This window comes from Rutidosis leptorrhynchoides, chromosome 3 (genome assembly GCF_046630445.1).
Source record: "Rutidosis leptorrhynchoides isolate AG116_Rl617_1_P2 chromosome 3, CSIRO_AGI_Rlap_v1, whole genome shotgun sequence".
NCBI lineage: Eukaryota > Viridiplantae > Streptophyta > Magnoliopsida > Asterales > Asteraceae > Rutidosis > Rutidosis leptorrhynchoides.
The window spans coordinates 579,174,234-579,187,029 of record NC_092335.1 but is presented as its reverse complement, the minus strand read 5'-3'; the positions used below and the strand labels follow the sequence as shown (position 1 = coordinate 579,187,029).

Here is a 12,796-nt window from a genome sequence, read left to right as displayed (position 1 = left end):
ACTATCGAATACAACTTGTTCTTTTAAACTTCACTTGCACTCCAACCATCGAACCAATATACAAATTCGGACCAATTTGTAAACATGTGCATTGATAATTTGATATGTTGACCCATATTCTGCATTTATATAACTCGGTTGCAAGATCGCAACCAAACAATACAGGTTGTCGATTCGATGCCAAAAGAACATAAGGCACAACCAATATCCTCAATATTTCACCTTTTTCGGGATATATTTACACGCGTGGGTAATCTACCTAGAGCCATTCGCCATAGGAAAATATTATCGTTTCGAGGAATACATTTCAACCATTTTGTAGCACTTTGGATTATAGGTAATATTCGGACATCCATGTAATAACCCGTCTCACATCGGCAATAGATTGAAAGTATTGGTCCTTTATAAACTTAGAGTTGTTGCTAATTAATATCTCATATCATGGTTTTAGTTGTTCACCTAAAGATACTCGATTAGTCCACTGCTTTAGTTAGTGAGAGACGATTATCTCTTGGGTTGTGACGGGCACCCGACTCGTGCATCTCTTGGGGATGATTTGACGGTCGTTTCAGCTGGTATGAAAGCTATAAGCCTCTCGGATGTGGCGGACACTCGATTCGTGCATGTCGTGGGGCATCCTAACGGGTGTGACGTGCAGGATTTTTCCAGGAATACATTTCAACCATTTTGTAGCAGTTTGGATTGTAGACAATATTCGGTCATCCTGAAAATTCCAAATCATTATCTATCACCCATTGTCAATCAATTATAATGTATATTTTTTCAAGTGTAAAGAAGTTGTACATATATTTTATTAATTATACACACATACACACATACATATGTTGACTTGGATAGGAAAGTCTACAAAAAATGGTTACAGTTTTAAAAATGTGGAGTGAAAAAAATTAGGAATAATATGAAATTTAAGATTTAAATAAGATTTCAGATCCAAGTAAACGGAATTTGTCTTGAGAAGTGTAGATAGCTACTCAAATCATATTTCGTACATGTATACAATACTATTAATAACATAATATTTTGTCTTTAATAATGTATAAATTGAATTCGGTTTGATATTCGATCTTCGGTAATCAAATTCGGAATTTTCAAAATCGAAAACCAAATTTAAATTTGGTTTCGATTTTTTTAGTCTAAAACCCATAGAACAAATTTGGTTTGTTTGTTTTTTGGGTTTGATTTCGATTCGGTATTCGATTTAAACGCTTTAAACGCTTTCAAACAAATATTGAACACCCTTAATGATAACAATCACAAAACATAATAATAGAGACCATGCAAACTCTGGGTCATTACACATATATTTAAATTGTGATGGCGTCGGTTCATAGTTACACTTTGTTATAGAGTTTTATTATACTTATAAATCAGTCTTGAAAGCATGGGCGGGTAAGTCATTTTGGAATGATCCCAAACTGATGTCAGAAAAAAAATAGGATCTACACGTTGTTGGATTAAGTTTGATTTTACTTTTATAAAATTGATTCATCATTACCGCTCCGTTTTCGACGTAGTTAGTTGGGGTTTTTTCGTAAAATTATTTCGTGTTTTAAGATGATGATTGTGACACCTAGTATATAACGAGCGGGATGGTAAATGCATTTGGTGGAGTTTGAGTAGAGGGAGGAATGAGGTTTGTGGATTTAATTTTTGTAGGCTTTAAAGTTTGTGTGCAGTGGCGGAACTTGAACCCGAGTACAAATGAGACAGATTTAAAAATTTAATAAATTTTTCATTATCCGCAGGGGTAAACACTAAAAAAAATAGTATTTTTTAGTAAAATTTTCAATTTATTAGTGTAATTTTTTTTCCCGTTAAATTCAGGTGAGGCGGGTACCCCGCACACTATATTCCTTGTGTGGTTTACACCTTTGGTCCCTAAGTAGTGAACCGAGCGAGAAGATATGACCCGTTATAAATTCGGGTGAAATTAGTTTCTTTTATTTTAATAAAATTATATATATACACTTTTAACCCCTGAGAAAATGTAAACTTGAGGGGTTGTTAGGTAAATATAGCTGAAGTTGAGGGACCGTTTGTAATGTCAACGCAAACTCAAAACTACAATCCGATATAACTGAAACTACAAACATTCCCACCACATTTAGTATATAAACTAGTCTGGACCGGTCTGCGCGTTGCAGGATCCTTTCGGCCTGTGTATTCATATTTAACGTAGCGTTGTGTATTTACAGAGGGAAACACGGCCCATGTGTTAAGTGTCGTTTTAGATGTCGTTGTGTTAAGCGTTTTTTTAAAATGTATCCATTTCGAACATAGTTAGTTTCGTTTTGTTCATAAAATTTTTCCAAGTGTAACGGTGCTGTCGGAAAAAATTTAACTCGCGGTGAACAGAAAGATACGAGTTGTCATTGTGTTTAGCGTTTTTTAAAAAGTGTCTGTTTCGAACGTAGTTAGTTTCGTTTTGTTCATAAAAATATTTCGAGTTTAACGGTGTGGTCGGTGCAATTTGACTCGTGACGAGCAGGAAGATACGAGATGTCGAAGTGTTTGGGTGGAGTTTTTATTTTAAATAAGAGAATTTACGTTTTACCCCTCTAAAGTTTGGTGTAGTTTTTGTAAGTTGGTTATAGTTGAGGGGGGAGAATGAAAAATCAAGTGTGAAAAGGGATGGAAACTATTGTTGTTTTTTCCTTGAGCAATCGACCAAAAACCTCACTTCAATTAGTATATAGTAGAAAAAAATTCGACCGCGCGTTGCCGCGGTTGTATTCAACGCGCGGTCGAAATTGGATATTCGTTGTTTGGTACCTAATATGTCTAGTATGTTGGGTTGTTTGCTGTACATGTATGTATATGTATGAAATATAGCCCGAAATATTTAGTGTTTTTTAACGATATCCGTTTCGCGTATAGTTAGTCGCGTTGTGTTCGTAAAATTATTTAAAGTTGAACGGTGGTCTCGAAAAAAATTTAACTTGAACTGATCGAGAAGATAGGGCCCGTTATAAATTCGGGTGGAATTAGTTTATTTTATTTTATTTTAATAAAATTATATATTTACGTTTTCTACCCCTGAAAAAGTGTTAACTTGAGGGGTCGTTTTGTAAATTGATCCGAATTTGAGGGACCAGTTTTAGTGTGAACGCAAACTCAAAACGACAATTCAAAATAACTGAAACGACAAAATATGGGGCGTGTTTTAGAATATATGATAATAATTGATATCGCTCCATTTATATATATTTTATCTTGCGATATCTACCTCACTTTGTTCATTTTTGACTATCTTGGAGCCTATTTTGTGTGCTATTGAGCTAAATGGTAATCTAAGGGCTAAGGAGTTGATTTGGTGTAAAATTGACCAAATCTTGAGAACAATTGGCTAAGAAAATGAAAAGTGCAGAATCAGCTCCAAAAGCGCCGCTCCTCAGGAGTAAAAGTATAACGACCCGTCAAAGTACACTTGACGACCATCGTTATCTTGATCTCACAGCTTAATCATAACTCTAAATGAATTTAATAAATAAACTTGCATTCTTTATTTAAAAATGATTTCCTATAAAGGAAACCTACCAAAATATGTAAGTTTAGAAAAACTATACATGAATACTTAACCAAAAGTTGACCAAGACAAAGTCAACAAACACCCACAATTTAATGTAATAAAATAGAAAGCAAGTTAATGTTTAACAAAAGTTATTATCATAAATATGCAGACTCTCTAAGCACAGCGGAAGCAATCAATTATGAACCTGACGAGTAAACTGTCAACAAAAATGTTGAGTGAATTATAGGTTTAATATTGCAAACAATATTTAATTTAAACCATAAAAATTTATGTTTGAAAACATAAAAACTCATTTTGGACCACAAAATTATATGCTCGAAAACATATAAAAATATTATTCCATTAACCCGTGAGCCACCTGATAACCACTTAACCAATTCCATACCCTTACCAAACATCATTATACACTGAACAGGTGTATCTTCAAAAATAACGAAGTACTAATACATTCTGATTATAAATTGCTGGCGCGACTAGCTCGAAATGAGGTTGTCAAACCCGATAGATCTATCCATAGGATTCGCGTTCACCAGTAGAAACTAGTGATTACAGTTAGTAGACTAGGGAATATTTTTGTTCGACTCACAATGAATAACTTAAACCAACTTCCACTTGTGTCCAATATGAAAAATAAAATGCATGTATCCTCATCTCAAAAGATTTAAAATAGAAAAATGGGACTATAACTCACCTTAACATAAACGAAGTGACCACACGAAAATGTGAACCGCAAAAGGTAAAGTGATCAAGAATGATCACAACGCCGACCTATAAATAAAGCAGGTCGATATAAATAACTAACTTAGGTCAAGTCTTAGTATGATAGCTATAGTACTTGTTGCAAGTAAGCATAGAACATCACTCAGTATGTTTCGGTATGATCAGGACAACGTATAACCCGTACTTTCTACTTTTAGAAAGTTTCTATTTTTAGCAGGTTTCCATTTTTGGAGAGTTTCTATTTTTGGAAAGTTTCTATTTTTGAAAAGTTGCTATATTTGGAAAGTTTATAACTTAGGAAAGTTTCCTTAATTAGAAAAGTCAACAAAAGTCAACAGAAAGTCAAAGTCAACAGAAAGTCAACTCAAAAGTCAACCTTGGTCAAACTTAGTCAACATTGAATTTTAAAGTACAAGTTATATTAATAATATAAGTTATAATGTTATTTAAAGTCATATATGTATAAACATGTCATATCATAAGTTTAATTAAATTATTAAAGTTAACATAAGTTTAAATGATATAATTAATATAACATAAGTATTTAATTAAGTAATTAAATATTAATCATAATATAAGTATTATTAATTAATAATAAATTTTAATCATATCATAAGTATTATTAATTAATAATGAATTATTAATCATATCATAAGTTTTAATTATAATCATTAAACCATAAGTATTTAGTAATTAAATTATAATTAAATAATAACTAAGCCTTATAATAATTAAATAATTAATTAATCCTTATTATAAGTCTTGATTTAATAATCTCATAATATAAGTTTAATACTTATCATAAGTATTTTTCATTAATAATAAAAGTATTATTAATCATAAGTTTAATTAAAAGTTTAATTAAATCATAATGTAATTAATAAATGATATAATAAATATATATATATATATCATAAGTCTCAAATTAAAATAATTACTTTTATATCATAAGTAATTTAATAATAATTAAAATCGTTATTTATATCATAAGTTCAAATGTTATAACCATAAGTTTAATTAAACGTTCGTCGGGTCATAACTTGAGCCCCGAGTGTCGGTTTTCGACGAGTCTTATATATATCCTCGTCTAACCAAACCACCTGACACCTTAGTGTACTCAAGAACACCCTAAAGTCAGCCCCCAAGTCGTGACCAACAGCCATGAATCAACTTAGGACATTAATCCGTTCAAAATCTTGTTTTAGCCATTCCGGGTGATCCGTGGCTCGGATTTCGATGACCCGAACATGAATGTTCATCCAATCATCAATCCTAACCCAATGGTACACCCTAAAGGCTCCAAAAATGGTCACAAAGTCGGACCCCATCTGTTCATACATGTTTTTACATTTCAATTTCAACAAAACCTTAAAATAATCATAACTTGAAACCCGAAACTCGAAACAACATGAATCCAAAGCTTAAAATTATTGTCTTGATGAGAGGATGATAGAAGATGGATATGTAATAGTTATAGAGATTGGATATATGTAATAAATATATGTAGCAGTTTATGAAGATGAACAAAAGATTAAATATTGAGAATGATTTTGCTTATTGAATACTGAAATAAGATGGATAAATCAGAGAAGATCCATTAACAATGAATACTTCCTGCCCAAGTTAAGAAATAGCCGAATAACAAAACAAACAAACTTTTATCATGGTGCAGCCACTACACAATTACATCATAATATAGCCAACAGAATATTCAGATGACTAATCTCTTCCTTCCACGTATGTGTCCTTTTTCCTTCTGTATACTTTCCAAGTAGTGGGCCTGCTGGGCTGTAATTCTTCATTGTTGGGCCTAATGGGCTGCAATTCCCTATCAATGGTCGGCTCATTAACAGTAGGCTTGTCCTCAAGCCTGAATTCTGGGTATTGGGCTTGTATACGGAGTGAATTTTCCCAAGTAGCATATTCCATAGAGCCCGTTTTCCATTGAATTAACCACTGCTCTGTATCTATCCCGTTCTCATTAATAACACATTTAGCAAGACATATATTAGGTATAAGCTAGGATGAGTCTGTTTCCAAACCTGGAGGTAAGGTGGCTTCAACATGAGCGTTTCCAATAGCATGTTTTAGCAGAGAAACATGGAATACTGGGTGAAGTTTTGCTGAGTCGGGAAGTTGTAGTTTGTAGGCAGCTTGACCAATTCTATCAATAATAAGGAATGGGCCATAGAATCTTGAAGATAACTTTTGGTTGATGCGACGGACTACAGATTGTTGTCTGTGTGGGCGTAAGTTAAGGAATATCCAATCACCAATCGAAAACTCACCATCACGTCTATGTTTGTCGGCCAAAACTTTCATGATTTCCTGAGAACAAGCATAGTGATATTTGAGTTGTTTAAGTGCTTCGTCTCTATCCATGAGGTCGTGCATAACAGCCTCACATCGAACTTCACCCGGAATAAACTGAAATAGAGTAGGAGCAGGCCTGCCATAAACAATCTCGAATGGAGTAGTGTTTGTAGAAACATGATAAGCTGTGTTGTGTTAGAATTCTGCCCACGGTATCCAATGACTCCATGACTTAGGTTGTTCCGCTGCAAAACATCGGAGGTAAGTTTCGAGGCTACGATTTACCACTTCGGTTTGTCCATCTGATTCGGGATGGTATGCTGAGCTGAAACGAAGCTTGCTGCCTTGGAGGTTAAAAATTTATTTCCAAAATTTACTTATGAAGATAGGATCACGATCGCTTAAAATAGATTTAGGGATGCCATGTAAGCAAATAACCTCCTTAACAAAAATATCAGCAAGACTACGAGCAGTTAAGGGGTGTTTGAGATGTATGAAGTGGAAATATTTGGAAAGTCGGTCGACCACCACTAGGATCACGTCATAACCTTTCGATTTGGGTAACCCGGAAATAAAATCCACAGATGGATCTTCCCAAACTGAATTTGGAATAGGCAGCGGTTGTAGAAGACCCGCAGGTGCTAGAGATGACGATTTGTAATGCTGGCACGTGTCGCAGGCTTGAACATATTGTTTCACCGTCTTAACCATACCGAACCAATAGATGTGGGCTTCCAAGCATCTATATGTTCTGTAGAAGCCCGAGTGACCCCCATTTATGAAATATCCCGTTCTTATTGATTAAAAACGTTCCATATTAATTGATTTCGTTGCGAGGTTTTGACCTCTATATGAGACGTTTTTCAAAGACTGCATTCATTTTTAAAACAAACCATAACCTTTATTTCATAAATAAAGGTTTAAAAAGCTTTACGTAGATTATCAAATAATAATAATCTAAAATATCCAGTTTACACACGACCATTACATAATGGTTTACAATACAAATATGTTACATCGAAATCAGTTTCTTGAATGCAGTTTTTACACAATATCATACAAACATGGATTCCAAATCTTGTCCTTATTTTAGTATGCAACAGCGGAAGCTCTTAGTATTCACCTGAGAATAAACATGCTTTAAACGTCAACAAAAATGTTGGTGAGTTATAGGTTTAATCTATATATATCAAATCGTAACAATAGACCACAAGATTTCATATTTCAATACACATCCCATACATAGAGATAAAAATCATTCATATGGTGAACACCTGGTAACCGATATTAACAAGATGCATAAATAAGAATATCCCCATCATTCCGGGACACCCTTCGGATATGATATAAATTTCGAAGTACTAAAGCATCCGGTATTTTGGATGAGGTTTGTTAGGCCCAATAGATCTATCTTTAGGATTCGCGTCAATTAGGGTGTCTGTTCCCTAATTCTTAGATTACCAGACTTAATAAAAAGGGGCATATTCGATTTCGATAATTCAACCATAGAATGTAGTTTCACGTACTTGTGTCTATTTTGTAAATCATTTATAAAACTTGCATGTATTCTCATCCCAAAAATATTAGATTTTAAAAGTGGGACTATAACTCACTTTCACAGATTTTTACTTCGTCGGGAAGTAAGACTTGGCCACTGGTTGATTCACGAACCTATAACAATATATACATATATATCAAAGTATGTTCAAAATATATTTACAACACTTTTAATATATTTTGATGTTTTAAGTTTATTAAGTCAGCTGTCCTCGTTAGTAACCTACAACTAGTTGTCCACAGTTAGATGCTCTGTTGCAAAACACCCCGTCTCGAGCCGTCTCGACGCCTGTTGCTACGATTTGGTGACTAGCCCGTCCCGTCTAAAAGAATACCGTCTAATATGACAGTCAACGGTCAAAATTTGGGTCAATGTAGAAAAAAATCAGGTCAAAGTCTCTCAAAATTCGAAAAAGTCAGAAAGTCGGTCAAATCGGTCAAATTTGTCGTATTTTAGTTTAAATTTTTGTATTATATTAACGGTGATACTATTTATGAGTACAAATTAGTCAATTAAAGTTATTGGCTTTAAAATATGTAGACATATAAACATTTATATACGTATATATTTAAAAGTCAACTTTGGTCAACATCCGTCTCGACCCCCGTCTCGACCCCGTTTCGAACGTCTCGACCTTTTTAGGACCCGACCGTCTCGACCCCGTCTCGCGTCTTTTGCAACCTTGGTTAGATGTACAGAAATAAATCGATAAATATTATCTTGAATCAATCCACGACCCAGTGTATACGTATCTCAGTATTGATCACAACTCAAACTATATATATTTTGGAATCAACCTCAACCCTGTATAGCTAACTCCAACATTCACATATAGAGTGTCTATGGTTGTTCCGAAATATATATAGATGTGTCGACATGATAGGTCGAAACATTGTATACTTGTCTATGGTATCTCAAGATTACATAATATACAATACAAGTTGATTAAGTTATGGTTGAAATATATTTGTTACCAATTTTCACGTAGCTAAAATGAGAAAAATTATCCAATCTTGTTTTACCCATAACTTCTTCATTTTAAATCCGTTTTGAGTGAATCAAATTGCTATGGTTTCATATTGAACTCTATTTTATAAATCTAAACAGAAAAGTATAGGTTTATAGTCAGAAAAATAAGTTACAAGTCGTTTTTGTAAAGGTAGTCATTTCAGTCGAAAGAACGACGTCTAGATGACCATTTTAGAAAACATACTTCCACTTTGGGTTTAACCATAATTTTTGGATATAGTTTCATGTTCATAATAAAAATTATTTTCCCAGAATAACAACTTTTAAATCAAAGTTTATCATAGTTTTTAATTAACTAACCCAAAACAGCCCGCGGTGTTACTACGACGGCGTAAATCCGATTTTATGGTGTTTTTAGTGTTTCCAGGTTTTAAATCATTAAGTTAGCATATCATATAGACATAGAACATGTGTTTAGTTGATTTTAAAAGTCAAGTTAGAAGGATTCACTTTTATTTGCGAACAAGTTTAGAATTAACTAAACTATGTTCTAGTGATTACAAGTTTAAACCTTCGAATAAGATAGCTTTATATATATGAATCGAATGATGTTATGAACATCATTAATACTTCAAGTTCCTTGGATAAACCTACTGGAAATGAGAAAAATAGATCTAGCTTCAAAGGATCCTTGGATGGCTTGAAAGTTCTTGAAGCAGAATCATGACACGAAAACAATTTCAAGTAAGATTTCCACTCGAAATAAGATTGTTATAGTTATAGAAATTGAATTAAAGTTTGAATATGATTATTACCTTGTATTAGAAAGATAACCTACTGTAAGTAACAAAGGTTTCTTGATCTTGGATGATTACTTGGAATGGATTTAGAAAACTTGGAAGTAAACTTGCAATCTTGGGAGTATTCTTGATTTTATGAAACTAGAACTTTTGGAATTTATGAAGAACACTTAGAACTTGAAGATAGAACTTGAGAGAGATCAATTAGATGAAGAAAATTGAAGAATGAAAGTGTTTGTAGGTGTTTTTGGTCGTTGGTGTATGGATTAGATATAAAGGATATGTAATTTTGTTTTCATGTAAATAAGTCATGAATGATTACTCATATTTTTGTAATTTTATGAGATATTTCATGCTAGTTGCCAAATGATGGTTCCCACATGTATTAGGTGACTCAAATGGGCTGCTAAGAGCTGATCATTGGAGTGTATATACCAATAGTACATACATCTAAAAGCTGTGTATTGTACGAGTACGAATACGGGTGCATACGAGTAGAATTGTTGATGAAACTGAACGAGGATGTAATTGTAAGCATTTTTGTTAAGTAAAAGTATTTTGATAAGTGTCTTGAAGTCTTTCAAAAGTGTATGAATACATATTAAAACACTACATGTGTATACATTTTAACTGAGTCGTTAAGTCATCGTTAGTCGTTACATGTAAGTGTTGTTTTGAGACCTTTAGGTTAACGATCTTGTTAAATGTTGTTAACCCAAAGTTTATAATATCAGATGAGATTTTAAATTATTATATTATCAAGATATTATGATATATTAATATATCTTAATATGATATATACATTTAAATGTCGTTACAACGATAATCGTTACATATATGTCTCGTTTCGAAATCATTAAGTTAGTAGTCTTATTTTTACATATGTATTTCATTGTTAATACACTTAATAATATATTTACTTATCATTTAACATAATTAACCAAGTGTATCAATATCTTAATATGATTCATATGTACCTAGTAAGACGTTGTTATAACGATAATCGTTATATATATCATTTTCGAGTTTCTTAAATTAATAGTCTCATTTTTATGTATATAACTCATTGTTAAGATACCTAATGAGATACATACTTATAATAAAATCATGTTAACTATATATATAATCATATATATGTCATCGTATAGTTTTAACAAGTTTTAACGTTCGTGAATCATTGGTCAAACTGGGTAATCAGACGTTTACAAAATTTCCTTTTCAATTAACCAAGTCTTAACAAGTTTGATTGCTTAACATGTTGGAAACATTTAATCATGTAAATATAGTTTTCATTAAACATATAATCATAGAAAGGTTCGGAAAAGTTTGGGTCACTACAGTACCTACCCGTTAAATAAATTTCGTCACGAAATTTTAAGCGATTGGAGGTGTTGGCTCATCTTCTGGAAATAAGTGCGGGTATTTCTTCTTCATCTAATCTTCTCGTTCCCAGGTGAACTCGAGTCCTCTACGAGCATTCCATCGAACCTTAACAATTGGTATCTTGTTTTGTTTAAGTCTTTTAACCACACGATCCATTATTTCGACGGGTTCTTCGATGAATTGAAGTTTTTCGTTGATTTGGATTTCGTCTAACGGAATAGTGAGATCTTCTTTAGAAAAACATTTCTTCAAATTCGAGACGTGGAAAGTGTTATGTACAGCCGCGAGTTGTTGAGGTAACTCAAGTCGGTAAGCTACTGGTCCGACACGATCAATAATCTTGAATGGTCCAATATACCTTGAATTTAATTTACCTCGTTTACCAAATCGAACAACGCCTTTCCAAGGTGCAACCTTAAGCATGACCATCTCTCCAATTTCCAATTCTATATCTTTTCTTTTAATGTCGGCGTAGCTCTTTTGTCGACTTTGGGCGGTTTTCAACCGTTGTTGAATTTGGATGATCTTCTCGGTAGTTTCTTGTATTATCTCCGGACCCGTAATCTGTCTATCCCCCACTTCACTCCAACAAATTGGAGACCTGCACTTTCTACCATAAAGTGCTTCAAATGGCGCCATCTCAATACTTGAATGATAGCTGTTGTTGTAGGAAAATTCTGCTAACGGTAGATGTCGATCCCAACTGTTTCCGAAATCAATAACACATGCTCGTAGCATGTCTTTAAGCGTTTGTATCATCCTTTCGCTCTGCCCATCAGTTTGTGGATGATAGGCAGTAATCATGTCTAGACGAGTTCCTAATGCTTGTTGTAATGTCTGCCAGAATCTTGAAATAAATCTGCCATCCCTATCAGAGATAATAGAGATTGGTATTCCATGTCTGGAGACGACTTCCTTCAAATACAGTCATGCTAACTTCTCCATCTTGTCATCTTCTCTTATTGGCAGGAAGTGTGCTGACTTGGTGAGACGATCAACTATTACCCAAATAGTATCATAACCACTTGCAGTCCTTGGCAATTTAGTAATGAAATCCATGGTAATGTTTTCCCATTTCCATTCCGGGATTTCAGGTTGTTGTAGTAGACCTGATGGTTTCTGATGTTCAGCTTTGACCTTAGAACACGTCAAACATTCTCCTACATATTTAGCAATATCGGCTTTTGAAATGTCCCGTTCTTATTGATTAAAAACGTTCCATATTAATTGATTTCGTTGCGAGGTTTTGACCTCTATATGAGACGTTTTTCAAAGACTGCATTCATTTTTAAAACAAACCATAACCTTTATTTCATAAATAAAGGTTTAAAAAGCTTTACGTAGATTATCAAATAATGATAATCTAAAATATCCTGTTTACACACGACCATTACATAATGGTTTACAATATAAATATGTTACATCGAAATCAGTTTCTTGAATGCAGTTTTTACACAATATCATACAAACGTGGACTCCAAATCTTGTCCTTATTTTAGT

The 12,796-nt window shown here is 33.4% G+C and overlaps 1 protein-coding gene across 1 annotated transcript; it reads right to left on the bottom strand.

Moving 5' to 3' along the window:
• Nucleotides 1–5,992: 5,992 nt before the first annotated feature.
• On the bottom strand, nucleotides 5,993–7,297 carry LOC139902125 (uncharacterized). The gene is made up of 4 exons (XM_071884777.1): nucleotides 7,025–7,297; nucleotides 6,872–6,930; nucleotides 6,316–6,722; nucleotides 5,993–6,240 (listed from the first exon to the last, which is right to left on the bottom strand). Exons 1-4 carry the CDS (start codon nucleotides 7,295–7,297, stop codon nucleotides 5,993–5,995), a joined length of 987 nt encoding a protein of 328 aa, XP_071740878.1.
• Nucleotides 7,298–12,796: the final 5,499 nt, after the last annotated feature.

Excerpts from the sequence above, each read along its gene's own strand:
- LOC139902125 (XM_071884777.1), bottom strand. The coding sequence starts at position 7,297 with ATGGTTAAGACGGTGAAACAATATGTTCAAGCCTGCGACACGTGCCAG. Across the intron at positions 6,723-6,871 it reads CAGATGGACAAACCGAAGTG|GCCTGCTCCTACTCTATTTC; the intron begins GTAAATCGTAGC and ends TGTTTATGGCAG. Across the intron at positions 6,241-6,315 it reads TGAAGCCACCTTACCTCCAG|ATACAGAGCAGTGGTTAATT; the intron begins GTTTGGAAACAG and ends AGAACGGGATAG.